Raw genomic sequence first — 23,976 nt, 5'->3', positions numbered from 1 at the left:
ATCCTGAGGAGGAAATACTAGACGATCAGAATCTTATAGACTGGGAAATCTTGAATGATATACTATCTCTTGATGAAGACGAGCCGGATTTTTCCAAAAATTTAGTGTTGACGTTTATTGCTCAAACTAAAAACACCTTTCAGAAAATGGACTTGATCCTTGATAAAATATTCAAAAACATTTTTAAAAACAATAAAAACTTGGATTATTTTAGCAATTTCAAAGTGCCTTATATTGAAAAGGAAATCGATGAAAATTTAATTAAAAACTCAGAAGATGAAGAAGATTTCATCTTCCAACAGTCTAAAAGTAACATAATTTTCAAAATTGAACTAAAGCATCTAAATGATTTCAATAAACTACTAATTAAATTAAGTGACCTAGGTCACTTCATCAAAGGAGCTGCTGGTTCTTTGGGTTTAATTACAATCCAAAATAACTGCGAAAGAATTCAAAATTATGCCAAGTGTATCAATTATAATGGGTTTCAAATAGATTTTAATAACGATATTCCTCTAAGAAAATTGTTTGAGATAGATCAGAAAAATGACAAAATGATAAGTCTAAGCAAGATCAACGATTCAATAGTGATTGAAGACACTGAGAATCACGAAAATGACACTTCCAAATCCGATTTTCTGAAATTGAACAATCAAATCGAGGAATATATTGCCAAACATGCAAATTCAAACAACTACTCAGAAATTCTAGTCAAACTCAACGAATTGCATGACAACACTAAAGAACAACCCTTTGTCAACTCGAACGACAGAAACTACTTAAAATGGACTCTATATACCAAAAATGCTGTGGATTGTGCTAAAATTGAGTTTGATAAAGTGAGACTTTTCTTTAACAAGTACTATAGCGACGATAACTTTTAATTTATCTATCAGTTTGTTCCACTTTTATTTCTAAATTTCTATTTCTTCACTAACAGTTTTTAGTTTTCCCTTTTCTTTTTTTCTCTTTGTTTTTATCTCTTTTTTTCCTTTCCTTTCTCTTCCTTTTCGTTTCCTCTTTAGTTTTATGTTATATACTGCCCTCGGACCCGTATTTTTGGTCTCGGTTGAATCAAAATCTAAATATAAAAATGTTATCTTCATCAAAGTCTTTCATCTCTTCGACAACCATCCACTGCCTTTGTTGTCTTTAGTGGTTCTTCGCTCCACTTTACCTTCTACTTTTGTTGTTCTTTGCAATGGGTTTGTCCCTAGAGGAATCCTTACTTGCTGATCTCAGCGATATCGACTCTGAAGATGACTCAGAGTTGGAAGACAACCAGCAAAATCACAACAACAGTATTAATAACAAAGCAAACACCCTTAATAACCAACACTCCCTAGCTGACGCCAATAATAATCAACCAAACGACTATGAAGAAATAAATAGTAAGTCTAATGTTTCTTCTAATTCGAACTCTTCTGACAAACTTTTATTAACTGAAATTAATAATTTATTATCAAATAATAAATCGTTATCGACTTCTGATTTAATTTCCAGGTTGGATTTGAATAAAATTAATGACATCACCTCCATATCAAACTTACTACCGATTGTTGATTCAATATTATTGAAAATCAATACTAACCAAATCAATAATGATAATGATAATGATAATGATAATGATAATGATAATGATAATGATAATGATAATGATGATTACAATTTTTTAATAAAAGTTAATGAACTAACTGTAGAAATAAACAACGAAATTCAGTTCATTTACAATTTCATTAAAATTCATTATTCCAAACAGTTTTCAGAATTATCTCTATTAATTGAAAACCCTGTTGATTACGCTAATATTGTCCTAAATTTAATCAAAAGTTCAAATCAAATTAATGATCCTATTTTTTTGAAAATTTTACCACCTGAAAAGCATTTACTCTTAACAATAAGTTTATTAGAAAATGAAAAGAATCTAAAGTCAAATAACAACAGCAATAACTCCATTGTCACTAATAATAATAATAATAATAATAATAATAATAATAGTAATAATAATAACAACAGCAATAATAACAATAATAACAATAATAATCAAGTGCTATCAACTTCTCAGTTAAATAATATTTTAAAAGCTTGTTCTTTATTGTTATCTCTAAACTCTGCAATCCAAAAATTAATCAACTATGTTGCTTCAAAACTATACAAATTTGCCCCCAATTTAACCGAAATAATTGGTCCAAATTGTGCTGCTCAACTATTAGCTTACACTGGTAGCTTGAAAAACTTATCATTAACACCGGCTTGCAATATTTCTTCTATTGGTTCGAAAAAACCTGTAGCTTTAGGTTTTGGTTCAAATGGTATTCGATTAAAAGGATATATATACAACTCCCCGGTCATTTCAAACTTGCCAGATACTTCATTGCAAAAGAAAGCAATGAAGTTGGTTTCATCAAAATTAGTGTTGGCCGCAAGAATTGATTTAAACCATAATTATTCAAATGGGGAAATGGGGAAAAAGTTGTTAATGGAAATCAACCAAAAGTTGGTGGATTATGCAAAGCCTCCAGATAATCGACCACCTAAAGCTTTACCGATTCCCTTGGATAAACCATCAAAAAAGCGAGGGGGCAAAAGATTTAGAAAATTCAAAGAACAATTCCAAATGTCGGAATTAAGAAAGGCCCAAAATAGGTTGGAATTTGGTAAAGAAGAAGAAACTGTTTTGGATGCTTATGGAGAAGAAATTGGTTTAGGTATGGCTAGTAGAATCCATAAGATTGATAATAAAAATAAAGCTAAAATGACTAAAAAAATGACTACAAGATTGACAAATTTAAACATTAAGTAAGTAATTGTATGGAAATCATATATTTTCTTTGTTTTAGTGAGATATTTTTATCAACCATCATTGAGCATCATTATTTTAAATTGAGCATAGCTGCCAAGTTACTACTTAACAGTTAGTGTTATTTGTTTTCATCATAAATCGGTTAAAATAAAAAAAAAAAAACACTTTAAAAAAAAAACTCTTAAAAAAAAAACTAAACTATCAACTCAACACACTATAATGGAAAATTGTGAGTAATTATTCTTAATCAAATAAAAGCACAGCATAAAATGCAAAAATTTAGAAGAGAATAAAAAGAAAAAATGAAAGAAAAAAATAAAAAAATAATAAATGAAAAAATAATAAATAAAAAGTAAAAAATAAAAGAAAAGCAGTTTGAATAGAATAGAATAAAATAAAAGATAAAAAAGATAAATAAATTAATAAAGTTAAGTAAAACTAAATCTGGTTTTATTTTGAACTAGGTTTTCTAGTATAAATCGCTTTTTGTAAAATCACTTGTTAAACCATTTTTTAAAAATATCTTTGAATTTTCCTTTTCCGTTTTAATCGTTTTTTGATGTATTTCATTTAAAGTCTTTTCGGCCTCTTTGAATTCAATTTTTTTAAAGTCCTCCAAATGGACATCCTCCTTATCAATGTTTAGTTCTCCAAACATTACAACGTTTTCGCCTCTAATCAAGAAGTTTCCTTGAAAAGTTTCTCCGTATAACTTCTTCTCCAATAGATAAATTCTTTCTATTGTGTCCTGTAGAACCAAGTTAGCATACTGGTCAAAAGTCCTTAGAACACCAAATAGGTTTCTTCCATCTCTCAACAACACAAAAATTTTCTTATCAACGGAACCAACTAGAGCAGCTGCTGTTGTAAAAGGATAAGACTCCAAGTAGAGGTTTTCGTCTTTGCTCTTTTGGCCCTGCTGTAGGTTATGTTTGGGAATAAATTGGCCCTGGGGTCTTTGATTTTGTGTTAACATTTAGAATGTAGTTTTGTTGGATTTAGTGAAAGAGTTTGTAGTGCAGAACGAGTTTAATATGCGATGAGTGACCTTGTTTTTTTCCTTTTCTTTTGAATTGGCATCCAATATATACACATATGAACCTGATGAAAGGATAACAATAATAGAGAAGAGGTGCTGCGACGACCAACTGCCAGAATGTGAGCTTTCTCGAAACCAGTTTCAATACCACCTTTTGCTTCACCTCTGTTTGATGGAAAATTGTCAAAATTTCTCGTGGTCGCTCCGCGTGCCTTTTGGAACGGATGTGTATATCTCAGCACTAACATCCGATCGGCAACTTCAGCAGTGAAGGAAGAAGGAAAGAAAGAAAGAAATGAAGCATTGAAGATGAAAGAAGGCAACTACAGTAAGAACTGCAGTACTATTGGCTTTATTTAATGCTACTGGGGTCCTATTTACTCTTGTTTTCGGGGACTTTGCATGCAAACGTCAAGTAACTCGTGTGGCTCTTGATTTCTGGTTCCATTCTTGTTATGTTCAGCCAGTTGTAATTCTCGTCACCTTCAAGCACTCTCAAACCACGACCAAATGGATTGAAGCCTCTAGCCTTTTTGTTTTCTTGCTTTGGTGCTTCTTTGCCCTCCTCAGAATTTGGTTGGAGCTCTTCTAGGTCAGAAGAGTTTCGTTTTCTGCGAGCGTTTTTTTCTTTCAATTCCTGTATACCATTTATTTTTCTTCTTTTGATGTCTTTTAATCTGTTGACAACATCGTCGATATCCTTTATCATCATCTTATGAGACTTCCAGCTTTTTGACTGGACTTCGACCATTTCAATTTGGACCCATCTATTGGAACTCAATGCTCGAATAGTTCTCTCCACCTGCTCGATACAGGGAGAAAAACAGCAAATTCTGGCTTCATGCTCTTGGGTAATAACTTTATCCAAGTGAGGAATTGCATCCCAAGGAGATGGCAAGTCCAAGAATATGACAGTGACATTCATCTGAGTGTTTCCATTTCGATCACCATTGATAGCATTATTTATGTTCTTATTTTCCGGAAAATTATTCACTTGAAACCCATTTTTGCAAACATCTCGATGAGTTAGTATGATCTTATTGTTCAAGAGTTTATGGCTTTCAAATTCAATTCGAGCCTTTTCATATCTGGTTTGATGGAATTCATAAGAAAACACCAATCCATTATTTCTTTCATCGTTGACCACTGACCTTGCAAAGGCATGAGAAAACGATCCGGATCCTGTTCCAGCCTCAATTATTCTTGAGTTTGAGGATATATTCAATCTTTGGATTATATATGAGGAGTCTGGAGTGTAGACAATCTGGGTTCTGTGAGGTAAAGACAATGTCCATAGCTCAGGAGTTGGAGCCAATAGGTATACAAAACCTTTGCCTGATTTTGAAGATATCTGGGAACCATATCTTTGACCAATCATTAAACTGTGGGGGAAACTGCCATATCTAGTGTTTAAATTGTCATTTGCACCAATGTAAATTGGCTTGAAATTGTCGCGACTCAACCACGCAAGTACCAAGTCGCCTTCCTCTATATACTCCTTGTACTCATTAAAAGACATTTTGTTAGAAATTACACTCTAATCGCCAACTTCAACTGAAAAGCGTTGAAAATCACAGAAAATTTCAGAAACTCAAAACAAAAAAAAATTGAATCTTGCTGAAAAACCACGTGCACAGCATAAAAAAGATACTTCTTTTGGTGTTTTTGGTGTTTTTGATGCCTGTGGTGTTTGTGTTGCCTACACAGAATACAAGAAAGGGGTTTCTATTCACAAGCACCAGTGAGAGACGCTCACAAACCAAGGCTTTTAAACAATCTTAGTCTGAAGCCCTCAAAACTATTTAGCTTGGGTCTGACGTCCAAGTAAAAACTAGGTAAATCGCTTCCTGGAATGGTTTTACCTGAGTAGAAATCAATAACATAATCAACCTGCTTGCCACATCGGTTGATTGTCCAGTCGTGTCTATCAAAGGGTTTTTGGTATCCCATGATGAGTTTCCACCTGGCTCTTGGGGTAAGCTTCTTGGAATTGCCTTTGAAGCTCGTCAACTCGATTCCTCCACAACTCTCGCCCCCTTGGTCCTTTTCCCATAATCTGATCAAGTACCAGGCCTGTTCATTAACCAAGTTGTGAATTGGAACTATAGATTTCATATCCGAGCTATCTGGATCCCAGTTTTTTCGTTTCATTGCTTCGTAGAACTGCTTCTGCGAGGGATATATCCAGTTTGAATTGGCCCCTGTTCTAGGTATCGAGGAGATCTGTCTGTCGACTGCCAATTTATTGTTATTGATTGATATTTCACTCATTAACTCTTCCACCAAGGAATCAGAGGAACACTGTTGATTCTCTGCGACTTTAGCTGGGGATTTCTTGTCCTCCACATTTGAGCTGTACAACCAACCAAAGCCTAGCCACGAAGAATTTGATTTCCTATCATCACTATTATTTCTATCAACAGTAGCAGCATTCGCAGTGGCGGTAGTGGTGTTGTTGCTTGTGGGAGGTGTAAAAGTCGAGCCTGGATTGTTTCTCAACCAGGCTTCTCTTGTAGAGTGATCTACAGGACATTTAGGCTGGTTGTCTTCTTCTGTCATGTTTGTTTTATGTGAGTTGTGTATTGGTCGCTACCCTATTTATTCTATTTCTCTGTGTAGAATGTTGTTGATATCATATATTGATATTATATATTGATATGATATGATATGGATGTGCTTCCACAGATATTCCGGTGATTATTAATAACACTTCCCAATCACAACATTATGACCATTTTTGAAATTTCTTTTACTAGCGTGAGGAAATCCGTATCAAATTTTATTGGCTAAGGCTGATAAAGAGTAGCATTCATTTATTGTTTTATTATCTTATTTATATATATATATAAGACAACACAAAATTATAATATAATCTAATATCTGATCATGGTATTGAGGAATGGGCTATATCCCTTTTTACTTCTTCCCAAAACTACTGGATATTCGAGATTGATGAGAACTTCTCAATCACTATTGAAAGGTGAACATTTCTCTTTGAGAGAAGCGAGTAGTTCAGCAAATAACTATCGTAATAGCTATCTTCAAGCTGGAATATCATTAAATAGAACTGGTTTATTATCTAACAACCGCTCATTCAGACATATTTCACTAAATTCTGTGATTTTCAACAGCCGAAATTGGTTATTAAATAATCAAAGCAATGACTATACTATTCATCACAATAGCAATAAAATAATGCTCAATCATCAAATCACTCGATTGTTTAGTTCATCAAGAAATTTTAAAGTGAATTACGAATTCGAGTTTCATAATCAACCGAGAAATAGAATATCAAGATTCTGGTCCATCGTTCCTCCACCAGTCAGATTAATATTTTATTTTTTCTTGTTTGGTTATGTTTTCATATATATATTAATACCAATATTCATTTATGTTGTGCCAGTGGTTATAATTCTTACGTTCCTTTCAAGATATTACAAGGACTTCATGTACTATAAACTATTCAATAAAATCTTGAAAGCCATGTTTAATACAAAATTAAAGATAAAAGCAAACAATTCAGAAGAGTTTTTTCATGAGATTGAAAAACTCAATTCTGGTATAAAAAAGAGAATTATCACTGCGATTGAAAATGACGAGAAAAATTTAAAAAAAAGATTAAACTATTTTATAACTGAATTGAAAAATAACCCTTCAAAGAATTATAAAAATTATAATTATATCCCATTTAATAAAGAGTTGGATCTAATTGGCTCCGATATTTATCAACTTGGTAAGGGCTACAATATACTAAATTTTTTTCAAGAAAACGAAGCTAAAGCGAGTAGAATAAGCTCGATTATTGAACGATTAAATTTATTGACACTAAATAAATTGAGATTCCTACTTCACAATGAAAATATCAACTCTGATAGGAGACTATTAGCCTCATTGGATGAGAATGATACGCTTTATCAAATGAACTTCACTCTCAAAGATAAAACCAATAGCACTCTCAATTGGGCATTTATTAGTATTTATATCAAGGTTTCCTTTGAAGATTTGAGTGAACAAATCAGAGATATCAGTTATGTGATTGAAATTTATCCTGCTGATAAAATGTTCTTCACCAAGCCTATTATCATCAATGAACCATCAAATGAAGACGATGATGATACCAATAAACCCATATTCACCATCAAGAGCTATAAAACGAAAATCATTCATTGAGCTGGTGCATCAAAGCGTTGATGGTTGTGGTTTCTTATCTTTTTGTCTTGTATATATCTTCACAATCAGCTACTGTTAATAAAAAGTTTGTATAACTATTATAGATGAACATGTACCAGCTGAAGGCTTCTATTTTTCCTAATCTTTTCATTACTGAAAGTATTAATTGGTGTTATGAACTGTTGGAGTTTTCTCGTATTCCTTTTTCTTCTCAGAGAGATTTATTCATGTTCACCACCTCGGCGCTTAGAACTATTTCCTCATTTTTTTCTTGTGCTTCAGTTCTCTGCTTTGTTTCTTCTGATCTAGATCAACTGTTTTCTTAACTCACCAGATCAAATGAACAAGTCAAGATCTGTCAATTCCACTGCCTTCTTCACCTCTCGGTCAGCTACAAGAGCATCTACTTCACGTCTTCCCTTACCTTACAATCCCAATGCTTCTAAGATCCTTTGTTCCATCTACGAATCAAAAACCATTTCTCCCATTGTTGGTGTTTGCTTTCTTAACTTTGCCACCAGCGAATTGATTTTGTCGAATATTCAAGACTCTCAGACGTACGTTAGAACAATTCACAAGCTAAACATATATCAACCTACAGAGATTTTGGTTCCAATTAACTATTTGTCAAGCATTGAATCAGCCGCCAATACAACCAATACAACCAATACCACCCTTTCCAACACTTCCACTGTTACTACTAATATTTTAACTAATGTTGAAAAAAATGACCAAAACCAATCCAAAATCATAAAAATCATTCAATCTATTATAAACACTGGCAATTGCAAAATAACTGGTATCAACTCTAAACTATTTAATCCATCAACTGGCCTTGAACAAATAAAGAAATATGCCTATGAAAAAGATTTCACAAAATTATTCAATGAATTAACTGACAAACCGATATTGCTAGCCTCAGTTAATTCTATAATCCAGTATATGAAAAATTCTTCCACTTGTCAAATTTTATTTGGCAATTTAAGGATATCTTATAAAGCATGTGAAAGCACTCTATTAATCGACTCCAAGACTATTAAATCACTTGAATTAGTCAACAATTCAATTGATAATAAGCATGGTATTTCTCTCTTAAAGTTTTTAAACTCAACCGTCACCAAAATGGGTTATAGGGTATTGAGAAATAACATCTTACAACCATTAACAAATCCAGAAAGTATCAAATTAAGACTTGAGTCAGTTCGAGAGTTATTAATGGATAATGATATGTTATCTGAGGTGAGATCCATTTTAAAGAACTCACAGGATTTAGACCGTTTATTTTCTTGCTTGATTATTTCTTCAAAGAAACAAATACAATCAAGGTCCATATCAGACCAAAATATTAATAATATTATTTTACTAAAACATGCACTAAATATCTCCTTAAATATTAGTCATTCCTTGAAAGATGTTCACTCGATTTTGTTACTTGAGATTAAAGAAATATGTTCTCATCCTGATTTAATATCTGTAAAAAATTTAATCAATGACTCTATTAATGAAGATTGTTCTTGGAGTAATACTCCCTTAGACTTGAAAAACCAAAAATGCTATGCTGTCAAAGGTGGTAAAAACGGCCTACTAGATGTTCAAAGACAAATATATAAGAATATAATTGATGACATTATTCTTTTAATAGAAGGTATAGCTGAGGAACATCAATTAATCTTGGACCATAAATTTGATTCAACAAGAGGATTTTATATAACAATCAAAAAATCACAAATTATCGATACAAACAAGTTACCAGATATATTTATTAATAGAATTTATAAAAAAAATTTTATTGAATGTACAACATTGGATATCATAAAGTGTAACTCACGACTAAACGATACTTTAAGTGAAATTATTCTTATGAGTGATCACATCATTAATGAATTAACTGAAAAGTGCAAATCTTATATATCAACAATGTTTATGGTATCTGAAGCTTTAGCTATTTTGGATTTATTATGCTGCTTTGCGTACAATGCTAAAACGGCGACGAATTGCTATACATGCCCTGAAATCTTTGATAAACTAGTTTTAAAATCAAGTAGGCATCCAATATTAGAAACAACATTAAATCACGACTATATTTCAAACGATACATACTCAACAAGGGATACATCTCGAGTACATATTTTAACTGGTGCAAATATGAGTGGTAAATCGGTTTATTTAAGACAAATGGCATTGCTAGTTGTGATGGCTCAAATTGGTTCATTTATTCCTGCTGATTATGCAATGTTTCCGATTTTCCACAAATTAAATGCTAGAATTTGCACTGATACTTTAACTGATATCAACACGTCTTCCTTCACACAAGAGATGAATGAAATCGCTTATATCATTGAAGAGGCAAATTATAAAAGCTTAGTTATAATTGATGAGTTAGGCAGAGGCTCAAGTATTGTCGATGGATTATCGATATCAGTTGCCATCACTGAATATTTAGTTGATATTGGACCCACAGTCTTTTTATCAACACATTTTCATGACCTTCCTGTGATATTGAGAAATAAGCCAGGTGTAGTCCAATTGCATATGAGTGTTGATATCAAAGGGTCTGAATTCGATATGCATTACAAAGTGGTAACTGGTGAATCAAAATTGAAAAATTATGGAATGAAGTTTGTGCAAAATCTTGGGTTATTTCCTCTGAGTGTTATCAGGCACTCATTTGAAATCTCCAAAAGACTTGAATCTACAAAATTCTTAAGCCATAACAATAGACTTGATCTTACTGCTAAAAACAGGAAAGTCATGTTAGATCTATGTCAAAGCTTGCGACATTTGAATCATGAATATGATCATGAATATGATCATCAATCAAATCCCCAAGGGTTTTATAATTCTCTTAAACAAGTTCAGCAAACTTTCATCAAACAAATTTCTTGCACAGAGAGAAGTCTTGAGGTGTCAGTGAACAAAGATGAAGAACTCGATAAAGCGAGTTCTGAACCTCGGGTATAGTGAATTATTGCCAGAAAAAAGTCACGTTGGTTAGGCTGTGTGCTGTTTTGCGCGCGGACCTTCGTGGGTCGTAACCGTAGGGCTTCCTGTATTCCAATTCTCAGGGGACTAAGACCGTAACTTAGGGCTTTTTATGTAAACTGGAAGAGAACTAGAAATATGTATTGGAAGACTTGATCCCATTCTTTCGAAATTGATCAAATTACAACGCCTTTTATATAATTCTATTTCGGTCTAAAGTAATTCATAATGATAAAAATAAAATATTATAATTGTAGTTATTTTGCTTTCTCTGCTGTTCTTGCAGCCAATTTTCTGATGTATCAAATTTCTGGCTGCACGAATTGGCTTCGGAATCATCTAGGACTATGTTGTAGCCCTAGAGAAGAGTGGTACAAACGGTACAGCTGATGAAACGTCAAACTCGAGAATCTTATTGGCTAACTGTTTCACAACAGTGAATAAGTATTTGCATATTTTGGTATCAGAATGCAGAACTGTAATTGACATTTCAGTGGCCAATTAAAAGATTTTTCTGGAATTTTGAACAAAACCTTCAAGTCGACTCCAGCTTTAATCATATAATACCACATAGGAAAGCGTTCTCAAAAAAATCAATCAATGATTCACAGGTTATGAAAATGAACGGTTTACCTCATGAAAAAGAACCCCAATTTTGTTAAAATGATCCAGTCTTACATAAGCAAATTGTTGTGACCTTGGCTAACCGATATCCGTACATCTGTTACGAGCTAATACACTTTCAAGCATTCGTTTTAGTCGTTCAAATCTGAATGCAACATTCGATTCAATTAATTCAAGTCTCTGTTATAATTCGTTAATTTCAGAAGCCTTTGGTGAACTATCAAGTTCCTCTTCATTATCACTTTCAGTGTTCTTGACGTGAGTGCTGTCAGTTTAACAGTCGTCGAATAAGCAGGAGAGAGAACTCTAATAGTCATGAGCACTAGAAGAAAACTCTGCCCCTCATTCGACGACTGTCAAGTTGACAGCACTTACGTCAAGAACACAAGCAGTGATAACAAAGGGGCAGATGATATTCCATCAAACGCTTTCGGCATCAATGATTTAAATCAAAGAATTGAGTTAATTGGTTCGAACGTTTTATCCGGGTTTGAACGGTTAGAATGAATGTTCGGAAACTTATTAGCTGGAAATCGGTTATCGCAGGTCTCAAAACAAATATGCAAATTTGGACTACAAGTACTTTTTGTGCGGGAACAATTTGGCAAAATTGTTAAAAAATTAATTATACCACTTGATTTATTTTTGTTTGTTGAACAATTGGGTTTTGGATCTGAAGAAATGATAGGTCGAATGTAATTTGGAAATGGTAACTGAGATTAATGAACGATATAATTTCAACACTTTTGATATTGAGGATCTATTTTGTTCTATTCCAGACATTCAAGACTTCTGTTTTTGTCTAAACTTTTCACTTTGTCTGTTTGGTATGTTTGTTATGTTTGCCATGTTTGGTATATTCCATTGATAATGATACTTAACTATATCAACATTGTTTAATTTCCTCCTGTCATATTGAAGTCTATTTTCAAGTCCCTACCTCTTGATCTTCTTTTGCTTTTGACATTTTCAGATAGTTTCAATACACCTCTCGTGTTGAGATGGTTATTTGAAAAAGTTTCCATAAATGCGCGTGTTTCTGGTTCTTCATTGCCCCATTATTCCCAGTTTTTTTGTATCAATATTACCGATTTAAATCTTTTCATTAATGGAGTTCTTTACTATACAAAGGTCTTAAAATTATCTTTCAATCTTCAGCAAAAGATGATTTATTTGTGGATGATGGAGATGTTTTAAAACCATTCAACTCAAAATTTACTGATAAGAAAATTAATAAATTCTTATGAAAATTTTGATCCAAATGACAGATATCTCAAAGGTTTTGAATATTAAATTCTTCCAGTGATTGGCTTAGCAACTAATTTGCTACAGAGCAATATATCACCTTTGCAAAGTTTCGAATTTGGTTTTTCTAAAAACTTTGATTACTCATTTAACATTTTTCTAAAAAGTTCTTTACAACCTTTATTTTAAGCTAATAAAATGGAAAACATTTTATTTCAATTTTGTGACTTATTAAAGATTCACAAGTTTTACAACAATTTCCAACATTTGAAAATTTTAGATTTGCAATTCAATTCAATCACCAAAATAGAAAATCTAATCGGGTGTCCGCTTTTGACTATTTTGGATTTAAGTTGCAATTCAATTTCAAAAATTGAAACTTTGGGCAGTCTAAAGAATTTGAAACTTTTAGTGTTAATTGATAATAAAATTTCAAAGATTGAAAACTTGGATAATTTACCCAACTTAAAATATTTAGCTTTGAGTACAAATGAAATCACCCAAATTGAGAATCTAAATAATTTAAATAACTTGGAAATTTTAGATTTCTCCAATTCTGGAAACCCATTTGTGGATATTAATCATTCACATTCTTTCATTTATTTGCACTTATCTTCGTTTGGATCCTTTAATTTTAAAATGTTGAATCATTTAAACAATTTAGATATGTCGAAATTAGAATACACTGAAATCTGTGAAACTGGTTCAAATCAAATCAACCTTGATAATTTTTCTAATTTAAAAATATTGAAGTTCTCTTTAAATAAATTGGATGACCTTGAAAATATACTGAAATTCAACAATATATTGCATTTAGATGTTTTCTATAATGATATGGTCACATTGGGAACAAATTTTTTTTTCCTAAACTAGAAATTTTGGGATTGGAAGGAAATTATCTTAAACACATAAGTGACGAACAGTTAGATAATTTACCATATTAAAGGTATTTGATATGTCTTTTTATCAAATCCCAAATATTAATGAAGATGAAGGATTAGAAGAGCGTTTAGAACGTCTCAAGCCAGAGGAATCGGAAGAAATTTCTTGCTATTTGACATTCGAAATGATAAAAAGAAAAGCTTTAATTAATGGTTTGAACAACTTTTCTGAGTGGTCAATCATTTGATTTGAAATTTACTAAATGGTGGTGTTTATTTATATAGTCCGTCCGAAAACATTAAAAAGATAATTTGTTTATATATCCATCATAGTTATTGCACACTCCTGATATTACAGATTCCTCGTACAAATTTTGTTTAAAGTTTAAAATAATAATAAACAATAACTTAAATTTAGTGTTTTCAGTATTATACTACAGGCCAGTTATAGCTAGGTTTCTATCGCTTAGCAAGTTTCTTCTGAATAAGCATGGTGTTGATACTAGTTCATTTTGCACAAAGCCTCTTCGAATACTGTTGAAACAGTATTTTTGAGCCCCAATTAACAGTAGGAAACCTGAAATCTGCTCCATGAGCATGGTAGATGCATGAGGTGATGCATCTGTCATAGCAGATGTGCGTCTATACAAGCTAGCCTGCTTCCGGAAAATAAGCCAACGTCGGCCCGACGTCAAATGTTGGCGCCACGCACACGGTGCCCCTTTTTTCACTGCCGCGTTCCGTCCGTTGAGATCCGGCTCTGTCCACTTTTTTGCAGCGGTTTCTAATAATATTCGTTTTTCGTGAAGGCTTTTCTCAGGTTAGGGAAATGTGCAACTTCGTCTTCATTTGCTGGAGGTTATTTTAGATTTGCTTCCTTTCTTTTTCATATATAAAGAGATTGGATTAATGTTGTTTTAGGCTTTATCTTGTTTCAACCATCGACTCAATTTCAGCTTCAGACCCAATTCAGATTGCTATTTCACTTCTATTGTTCATTTCCCTTCTATTGCTCATTTCACTTCTATTGTTCATTTCACTTCTATTGTCCATTTCACTGTCAATTCTATTTCCTTCTCAACCCACTTCCACATCTATCAACCAAACAAACTTATAATCAATTAATTATCAATCAAATACACCCCTAAACGGACTCCTAGAAATTTCTCAGATTGTCTTTGAAATATGTCACATAATCAGGATTCTAATACTATCTATGATAAAAATCATGAAAACGAGATTTTTAAAGAAGCCTTTGAAATATTCGATAGAAATAACGATGGATCAATCGAAGCGAGCGAATTTAAGTTTGTCTTGAATAATTTAAATATGTTTCCAACAGATTTGGAGATTGATGAAATGATTCAGCAACTTGATCTTAATAATGATGGAACTATCGATTTTAACGAGTTTTTAATCTTGATGAAAGAACTTCAGCACTATAATATCCCAAGTGGCACAAGATTCGATCCTAAACCGATCCATCAGAATAATGCCAGCCAGAAAAATCCGAATGATCCCTTGAACAAAAATGCAAACTCTGCCACTCCCAATAGCAACAAACAAAGCTCTAACTCCAATGTTTCCCCAGACTCTCTGTCTAATCAAAATGAAGATGCAATATCTGCTGCTTTTAAGGGTTTTGATAAAGATAACGACAGCAAATTATCCAGAACCGAATTATTTGACACTTTTAAATTTCTTGCTGACAATTTGACTGATGCAGATATCAACGAGATAATTAATGAAATCGATACTAATAACGACGGCTTCATAGAATACCAGGAGTTTATGGACTATTTTGCTGAGTGACATAGACTAGGAAATTCTGGTTCTTTAACTCTCTTTATTTTCAAATAAAGTTACCGCAAAGAAATCTTTAATGAGCAATTTTAATCCTTTAATACATTTTTATTTAGATATTTAGATATCCTTTCGGTTTTTCTTTATGAGATTATTTTTTTTATTTTTCATGCTTTTTGTTTTCATTGGATACTATATTATGTTTCTTTATTGTTTAGCCCATTTTCTTTCATTTTTCTTCAACATTGCTTTTTCATTTGATGACTTAAATCATACTCACTTCCCTCGCCATTGATACCTTATTGCTCCTTACGCTGTTTTGCATCGAACCAACCTGTTTCCTATCTTTATGTCCCAAAAAAAGAAAAAAAAACGTTTTCCCATTAAAACAGACCTCAACGTCCCATCTCTTTTTTTCAAGGTTTCTATTGTTATTCAATCCCAAAAAGCTTGTTCATGTCCTGGTCCAAAAAATAACATTTCAGGGCTGTGTTTTTGAATTTTGTTTTGCTCTCAAATCGAATATCAAATAATCTTTTCCTGTTATTCCACTAAAAATTAAGTTGATCCACGTAATTCATGCAATCAACCTAATTACTTTTCTTCCAATTTAAATAACTCAATTATCCTACCCAACTTTACACTCTACTCATTTTCTACGGTCTTCATTCACACCATCCTTTGTATGAAAATACCTCCACATTCTCGTACTATCATTTTTTGTATATACTGTAGCACTCTTTATTTACGTTCTCCTTTTACATCCTCAATTCTCTATTATAATAAAATTACAAATTAATCCTTCCTCAAGTCAAGTGTGTCTACTGTTTCTCTCCCAACCCTTCAAAAGACTTCCCAAAGATACAAAAGATAGGACTGACTCCTGCTCCAAACAGTGGCATTGCCTATTTCTTCAGCTTCCCAACGCTGTCCATTTCTGTTCCAGCTACTCAACAACTCACCTTTTCCGCCAAAGAAACAAAATTCTGCGGTTCGAATCCCACGGCTCTCTTTTTTCTTTTATTCCAATTTTCCACTTTATTCTCCCAAACCTCTTCTTCACCCTCATTTATTTTCTTAATTACTCTCATAATTCAGCTAGAAAATGGATAAAACTTACATATCCATTTTGATGTTTATTCAAACACAAATCAAGATCATTTCCAAACCGATAAAGCCATCCCCTGAGCTTTTACACCAATTATCCACTATTCAAGTAAACCCACCATCACCCTTAATTACCAGAAAAAAATCATCTAAAAATCATCTAAAAATCACTTCAAAGCTCTCAGAACTCGAATTGAAGAAAATATTATTAAAACTAAACAGGTCCCTTCAGAAAAATTATAAATATGTCTTTTTGAAACAAGCAAATCATCAAATTTCTTTACAAATCCTAAATTTTCAAAGATTAACTCAATTATCATCTATTAAATTCTTGTCAAGTTCGCTAAATTTCATGAATAACAATTTAGATAATCTTTTAAATCTCAATAACCAAAATTTTAAAAATATATTGTTGATTCTCAAAAATTTACCCAACCCAATTTACTTGTCCTCTAATAAATTATTCTCAAAGACCTCACTTGCTTTGTACAAAAAGTTAAGACTATCTATGAACTTAAAACGAATAAAATTAATTCAACTATTACAAAAATTACAATTTTATAAAAATCTAATACAACTAGTTAAAGATAACTTTAATTCCTTTTCTTCAAATATGAATGGACTCTCAGGTCTTCAAAATCTACAAAATAATTTGATTACTTCACAAAGCACTTTATCCAATGAAATATCAAAATTGAGAATCACTTTGTCACAATTATTGCCAAAGTTGAATGAAAAAATTATTAATTTTAAAATAGATGAATTAAATGGTATATAATGGCAATTATTGTTCACGTTTGAAGAGTATTATCAAATTATTTTAAAATCGTTTGAAATAAATGAAAAACAAAAAAAAAAATTTAAAACGACAAATATAAAATAGAAATAAAAGTTAGTAAAGAGTTTTACAATTTAAAATCTTAAAAGTATCAGCAGCACTGAAAACTAATCCCATATTCTCATCATTGGATTCTTATCAACCGCTAAAAATCTTCTCAGAGCTATATTGGACAACATTTTCTTCATCAGCAAGAATTATTTATCTTTTGCAAAGCTTAATCAAAAATAAAATTGATTTTTTTTTGAAAATCATCTTAGTTCTGGTAAGTCTGGTTTGAATGGTATGGGTTGAGCTCATCAAATAGTAAAGATAAATTCTCTCAATTCTAGCTTTTTTTTTAAATCAACCATAAAAAAGTTTTTATTTCACTTTTTATTTATATCTTTTATCCTTTTTTTCGTATTTTATTTTCATTTTTTTTCTAACCAGGATGTACCTTTTAATCCTGAAACCAAAAACAATCAAGCTAATAATTTAACCACTCAATCATCAAAGTAAATAGCAAAAAAATTTAAAACTATTACTGTCATATAAAGTACATTAATTCACACAAAATCTTTTCTAAAAAATTTCAATAAAAAGTTAATCTAGCAAATCAAATTCTCTATTATTTTTAATAGATCGTCAATGTTTTTACTTTTATTTGAAAATCTAAAGCTTCCTTCAACTTTACCAATAGCTTTTCTGATTATTATCATCGAGATACAGTTCTCAATTCTCGTAATAATATTCTCAAGAATGGCCATATTATCACTATCGGAATTGATTAATGTGTTTGATAAATATGTCTTATTATTACCACCTGTGACAAAATTAGAGTTACTGATTGATTTATTGGAAAAAGATCCATTGGAATTCTCATTAATGCTTTTATTTCCATCATCACCATTACTGCTAGCACTACCAAGTTTCTTGCTGCTTGAAAAAAAATATGAGCAAATGTGTTCTAATCGAATCGCAATCAAATCTAAATCATTCAAGTCTTCCAATGGAACTAACCCCTTTCTTCGGTGTCTTTCGCTTTTAATATCTGAGGACTTTTGAAATTCACGTCGACCACCTAATTCTTTTGGGCAAATTAGCCAAATTGTCTCCGGACTTTCAAGGCCTTTTAACTTTCTTTCCCCCAATAGTTCTAGCTCATACCCAATGCTTTCAATCGTTCCCATTTCATTATAGTACAATGAACCAACAGTTTCATCTTCATAAGCATCAAGTAAAGAGCAGTTTTCATTTCTGACCCTTAGATATGCTTTCTCATACTTTTTAAACTCAGAATAAAAATTTGAACTTATTGTGATTTGTCCTCCATCAGCAACAGCACTAACCCTTGCCGCCCTGTTAACCATAGGTCCAAAATAGTCCATTCTCTTAGTGATAATATCATTTTCACAGACTGGCATACCCCAATGAATTCCCATTCTAACAGACAAACCTTTGAACAAAACTTTTCCATCAGATCCTGTCAATTCACAACCTTCATCAGAGAGTAATATTTCAGTCGGCCAGTCCCCATTCAACAATAACAACTGAACTTTGAAACACCAAATTAATGCAGACAATGGAGTCGGAAATGATACCATAAAAGCGTCACCTTCAGTTTTGACTTCATAGCCTCCAATAATTCGTAACTGACGTCTCATAATAGCATTATGAACTTTTATTGCTGATCTCATAGCAATTGGATATGTATCCCACAACAAGGTCGAATTCTTTATATCAGTAAATACTAATGCAAGGTAATTAGTTGGTGGCTCAATTTCATCTTCCAATTTGGTCAAATTGGAGTCCTGTGCCAAATATCCTCTATTCCTTCGTTTTTTGATAGGTAATATTGACTCTTCATTCGTTTCAGTTTTTCCCTTTCCTGATTTTACATTTAAGGCTAGCACTATGACAGTGATCTTATCATCTGCTCCATAAGATATTGCATAATCTCTTAGCTTCTGTGCCGCTAACATCGGATCATTTTTTTCTTGTCTAATAACATCAACCACAGTTTCAAATCTCACATACTCCCAAAGTTCTTTTGTAGCAATGACTAACATTTCATCTGAAACTGATAAATCTATTTCTTTGATATCTGGGCACGCATGAATATGAGGGAGCAAATCAAAGTAACCACAAGCTCTTGATACTTCTGCAATGCCATCTAGTTTACCGGTACTGGAAACAAAACCTCCACTTTCTCTAATTCTTTCAAACTCACATCGTTTAGTTGGATCATGTCTTACAGTGAGCACTTCGTGATCGCCATTGATTTTGGATAGCAATGCCATAGTATCACCTATATTAGCTGCGTATAGTTTTTTATCAACAATATATATAACGGTGACGGAACATCCCCTTGAAAGATCACCAACATTGAGTCTGGGAGCGTTAGATTTGGTAGTACTTTCAACTGTGTCTTCGGCATTTTTGGAGACCAGATAACTATTGATCACTTTGTTTAACGACAAAAATGCTCTTCGAATTGCATCAGTAATATCGCCATTTTCAGATTGCGAAATTGTGCTAACTTTTGATTTTTTTCTTTCATATTCACTAATATCACCTATTTTTTTCAACTCTAAACTTAAAAGATTTGGGAAATTCTCTTCAATAATTTTAGAAAGCTTATGTCCATCTTTCTGGTCTTCATCTTTACCATCGAAAAGACAAATCAAGATCTCCTTGTGGTTGGACCTGAAGTTTTCGATCAACACATCTCTGGTCGATATGTTTTCACGCTTTCCTAAAGTATCAGCTATTCCATACATCATTTTGCTATTTGTGTTACTTATCTGAGAGATAGTTGTTCTCACACGAGTGTTTAATGTTTCATCAGGTAAAGAAGAGGTAGGAAATGTCAAATCAATTAAGCCTAAAATTCTCAAGTCCTTTAAATGAGCAAAAGTGTCTTGATTATCCCTTGAGCTGCTAATTACTAGTCTTTTGTTTCCCGAAAAATTTAAGTATTTCAATTTGGTGTTTCGATGCCAATTCCAATCGTATAATACATTGCTAGTATTATATTTCAATTGATTTGATCCGGCATCTAGAACCGTTAGGTTTCTTATCCCTGATAGCTCTGCTTGCAAAGTGTGGAATCTATTCCAATTGATATAAAGTTCCTTTAAATTTTCTAGCTGGGATAAATCTTCTGTCGGAAAATTTGTTAACTTATTTCCAGATAGATACAATTGCGTCAAATTGTTCATTCTGCGCAACCCACCAATGGGAATCTCAATCAAATCATTATATGATAGATTGAGACTTTTCAAAGAGGTCATTAACGAAATTGCTTCAAATGAGTCGTCCAGCAATCGATTGTCTGCCATACTTAAAACCATTAAGCTGTCTCCCAAATATGATGGTAACATAGCTCTGTTGTAAAGCGAATCGTTTTCTGATCCTAATGTAGATAAACTATTGCTGCGTTGTTTTTCCTGACGTTTTGCATACTCATTTACTGCTGCACTAAAGGTTTCCGGTAATATTAAAGAAGATCTTCTTGCTTTCAAATCCTTTGAAGTTGCAATTGTAGAGGCTAAAGACTGATAGCCAAGCATCAATGGAGAGGATTCTGATATTGAAATTCGAGGAGTATTATTGCAATTTCCCGGATGCGAAGGAAAGTGGGTTATTAAATTAGTTGATAAATTCAAGTTATGGAGAGACTTCAAATACCAAATACCCGGAGGTACAGATTGAATGTTATTGCAGTGAAGATCTAAGTACTGTAAGGAGCTTAAATTTCCTATATTTTCGGGGATAGCTTGCAAATTGTTGCCAAAACAAGAGAGATATATTAATCTTTTGAGGGTACATATGCTAGGAGGTAAGGTTACAATGTGATTCTTGTCTAATACTATGTTTTCCACATTTGGAACCTTGAGTAGTAAATCATCCGATATTGAAGCCAACTTTGCTTTTGATAAATTAAGTCGTGTTAAATAAATAAGTGAACTGTTGAAAATTATATCTGTAATTGGATTTCTGTCAAAAGCAAAAATTCGAAGATTTTCATTTTCATTTTTGAACGTTGGAACATTATTCTTCGAAACATACAATTCTTCAAGGTTTTTGAGTTCACCCAAAATATTAAAGTTACTGAGATTGTTATAGTTTAAATTTATGTATTTCAATCTTTTTAATCTATTAAGATACAGTGGTAAGGATTTTGATAGAGCATTTGTTCCAAGATTTAATCTTTCAAGATGTTTCAAATTTCCTATTGTTTCTGGTATATAACTTATTATATTGTAGCTTAAATCTAGTTCGGTTAAAAAAGGCAAGTTTGTGAGTGTATCAGGAAATATTTTTATTTGATTAGATGATAAATTTAGGTATTTCAAATGTTTCAACTGAGAAAATGTTTTCGGCAAATAAATTATCTGATTACAATTCAAGTTTAATTTTGTGAGGAATCTTAATTGCCCAAGCTGCAAAGGCAACTCGATAAATAAATTCTTTTGTAAATCCAAATGGTATAGTTTTTTTGCTTCTAATATATTTAGAGGGAATCGGACTGATCTATTTGAAATGTAACGTATCTTTCTTAAATTTTTGCAACAATTAATAAAGTCCATTGGAATATAAATGGATGGATTATTTGAAACATCTAGTTCTTCAATTTCATGAGTGTGTTGATAAAACACCAAGGGGATGTTTATAAGATCCATATTTCGTAAATCAACATGAACATAATCTCTTGTTATGGAATTGGCTTCATCGCTTGATAATATTTTGTGCTGATTTTTTTCAAGAATGAACTTGCACAAGTAAACAATATCAGTCCCCAAAATGTTAAACTTATCTTTTAATGGATCATAGCCGGCAAACATGAGTAAATTATTTTGTTGTTTTATTGGTTTGTCCATTATTTCCAATACCTTTGATAATTTCCCAATTTTTAGAGACAATTTATAGTTTTTTATAGTTTTTTCATCTAGTCTAAATTTTTTTGAAACTGTACTCAATAGATCTAAAACCGAAATTTCTAAAGGACATAGAAGAATGGTAGCAAATGAATCATCTTCACTAAAGACTTTTATTGTATATGTTTCAGAATTTTTTCTAGACATCAGATAGTTATTATTGGAAGTATTAAGAGTGGATATACTACCAGTTTTGGGATTATTTCTAAAGGGGTCAGTTGAATTTATCAGAGTGAAGGAAGATTTTTTTTCCACTTTAAAATTATTGACGCCGGATAAATTATAATTTGCTTTAAACAAAGAAGGAGTTGGATTTAAATTTGAGTTTCTTCTTGGAACAGTTGAAGAGATATACGGATTATTTGAGTTATTATTGTTATAAAAGTTGTAAACAGAAGGAGGATGAGACTTTTCATCAAACATTGTTAAACTAGAAGGGCTTCCAGATGAGGATTCATCGATATAATTTGGAGAGACAGAAGAACGATTTACGAAAGGAATTGAGTTTGGGTTTTCTGCGATAAAGGAATTATTTCTAGTGTATATATGACTCTTAAAACCCTGATAACCTGAAGGATTGAGTGGATCTAAGGGATCACCATTTGGATTTGGAAGATTAGTATTATATTTTGGATCGAAATTTGATATGACTGAGTATTTTCTGTTTGAATTGTTCATTGAATAGTTTAAAAACATTGAGTCGTCACTTTTAACGTCCCAGCTATCAGGAGGCCTCCAGCCTTTATTTATGCTGGCATTGGTGTTATAAGAGGTATAAGGGTTTCCATTAAAGCTATTTGAATTAGATGAGCTGTAGTTATAAGCATAAGAGTTATTTCTTAGTGAGGTTTTTGGGTTTGTTGAGGAAATGGAAGGTTTATTTTTTGTGAGTAGAGATTGAGCATCCGAAGTTAGGATTCCTTGCATTTCATTGATATTTAGGTCATAATCAGTGATGTTGACTGAGGATGAGTAGCTGTTTGAGTGTGGGATCGAAAAGGAATTAGGAAAAGGTTGCAGGTTATCAACACTTTTATTGAAGGATGAGTTTATCGGAGAGTTGTTTGTAGTATTTGAGTTTGGGATTGAGTTTGTGTTTATAGTTGGAATTGTATTTATAGTTAAATTTGCCGATGAGTTTATAGGTGTATTGCCATCGGAAGTATTTACAGAGATAATTGGTTTCTGATTGTTGTTTGTAGGTATGGAAGAGGAGTTTTTACCTAGTTTAAATCGAGAGCCTTGTCTCTTTGAGCTTAGGGAGAAAATTTTATTGGAAGATTTTGAATGGAGTAAGGTGGAATTTTGGATTTGAGATTGCAATTGGGGTTGCTGTTGTTGTTGTTGTTGTTGTTGTTGTTGTCGAGATTGCGATTGAGATTGAGGTTGAGGCTGAATCAAGGGTTGAGATTGAGGTTGTTGAAGAGTATTTGAAAATTTAGGAGAAGAAGTTTGTGTTGGAGAGTTGTTTAAAAAGGAGGAAGTTTGAGACATTGCTGAGTCCTTTGAGTTGTGTCTTTCTCTGCTAAAGAAACTAGACATTTTTGAGTTTATATAGCTGA

The 23,976-nt window shown here is 32.3% G+C and overlaps 10 protein-coding genes across 10 annotated transcripts; 6 read left to right on the top strand and 4 right to left on the bottom strand.

The window, feature by feature from the left end:
* Window positions 1-17: 17 nt before the first annotated feature.
* ASCRUDRAFT_28096 (uncharacterized protein) lies at window positions 18-497 on the top strand (the record flags this gene model as incomplete). The annotated part of the gene is made up of 2 exons (XM_020190034.1): window positions 18-112; window positions 311-497. Coding segments are annotated over 2 exons (282 nt in total), but the record flags the coding sequence as incomplete, so codon positions are not given.
* Window positions 498-1,201: 704 nt separating this feature from the next.
* Window positions 1,202-2,803, top strand: PRP31 (U4/U6-U5 snRNP complex subunit PRP31; the record flags this gene model as incomplete). The annotated part of the gene is made up of 1 exon (XM_020194478.1): window positions 1,202-2,803. One exon carries the CDS (start codon window positions 1,202-1,204, stop codon window positions 2,801-2,803), a length of 1,602 nt encoding a protein of 533 aa, XP_020048212.1.
* A 469-nt stretch (window positions 2,804-3,272) lies between these two features.
* Window positions 3,273-3,701, bottom strand: LSM1 (Lsm1p; the record flags this gene model as incomplete). The annotated part of the gene is made up of 1 exon (XM_020189995.2): window positions 3,273-3,701. A coding segment is annotated over one exon (429 nt), but the record flags the coding sequence as incomplete, so codon positions are not given.
* Window positions 3,702-4,215: 514 nt separating this feature from the next.
* Window positions 4,216-5,361, bottom strand: GCD14 (tRNA 1-methyladenosine methyltransferase subunit GCD14; the record flags this gene model as incomplete). The annotated part of the gene is made up of 1 exon (XM_020190458.1): window positions 4,216-5,361. The coding sequence occupies one exon, from the start codon at window positions 5,359-5,361 to the stop codon at window positions 4,216-4,218; it is 1,146 nt and encodes a 381-aa protein (XP_020048210.1).
* Window positions 5,362-5,594: 233 nt separating this feature from the next.
* On the bottom strand, window positions 5,595-6,401 carry CYT2 (cytochrome c1 heme lyase CYT2; the record flags this gene model as incomplete). Its single annotated transcript, XM_020192390.1, has 1 exon — window positions 5,595-6,401. The coding sequence occupies one exon, from the start codon at window positions 6,399-6,401 to the stop codon at window positions 5,595-5,597; it is 807 nt and encodes a 268-aa protein (XP_020048209.1).
* A 327-nt stretch (window positions 6,402-6,728) lies between these two features.
* On the top strand, window positions 6,729-12,865 carry MSH4 (MutS family protein MSH4; the record flags this gene model as incomplete). The annotated part of the gene is made up of 5 exons (XM_020192382.1): window positions 6,729-7,105; window positions 7,274-7,874; window positions 8,322-10,953; window positions 11,911-12,106; window positions 12,733-12,865. 5 exons carry the CDS (start codon window positions 6,729-6,731, stop codon window positions 12,863-12,865), a joined length of 3,939 nt encoding a protein of 1,312 aa, XP_020048208.1.
* A 196-nt stretch (window positions 12,866-13,061) lies between these two features.
* On the top strand, window positions 13,062-13,736 carry ASCRUDRAFT_7365 (L domain-like protein; the record flags this gene model as incomplete). Its single annotated transcript, XM_020192378.1, has 1 exon — window positions 13,062-13,736. The coding sequence occupies one exon, from the start codon at window positions 13,062-13,064 to the stop codon at window positions 13,734-13,736; it is 675 nt and encodes a 224-aa protein (XP_020048207.1).
* A 1,193-nt stretch (window positions 13,737-14,929) lies between these two features.
* Window positions 14,930-15,556, top strand: ASCRUDRAFT_33734 (EF-hand; the record flags this gene model as incomplete). The annotated part of the gene is made up of 2 exons (XM_020190459.1): window positions 14,930-15,197; window positions 15,360-15,556. The coding sequence occupies 2 exons, from the start codon at window positions 14,930-14,932 to the stop codon at window positions 15,554-15,556; spliced, it is 465 nt and encodes a 154-aa protein (XP_020048206.1).
* A 1,096-nt stretch (window positions 15,557-16,652) lies between these two features.
* Window positions 16,653-17,432, top strand: ASCRUDRAFT_7363 (uncharacterized protein; the record flags this gene model as incomplete). The annotated part of the gene is made up of 1 exon (XM_020192370.1): window positions 16,653-17,432. The coding sequence occupies one exon, from the start codon at window positions 16,653-16,655 to the stop codon at window positions 17,430-17,432; it is 780 nt and encodes a 259-aa protein (XP_020048205.1).
* Window positions 17,433-18,082: 650 nt separating this feature from the next.
* On the bottom strand, window positions 18,083-22,561 carry CYR1 (adenylate cyclase; the record flags this gene model as incomplete). Its single annotated transcript, XM_020190449.1, has 2 exons — window positions 18,083-20,861; window positions 21,033-22,561. The coding sequence occupies 2 exons, from the start codon at window positions 22,559-22,561 to the stop codon at window positions 18,083-18,085; spliced, it is 4,308 nt and encodes a 1,435-aa protein (XP_020048204.1).
* Window positions 22,562-23,976: the final 1,415 nt, after the last annotated feature.

Source organism: Ascoidea rubescens, assembly GCF_001661345.1.
Source record: "Ascoidea rubescens DSM 1968 unplaced genomic scaffold ASCRUscaffold_4, whole genome shotgun sequence".
NCBI lineage: Eukaryota > Fungi > Ascomycota > Saccharomycetes > Ascoideales > Ascoideaceae > Ascoidea > Ascoidea rubescens.
This window is presented reverse-complemented; position numbering and strand designations above follow the sequence as displayed.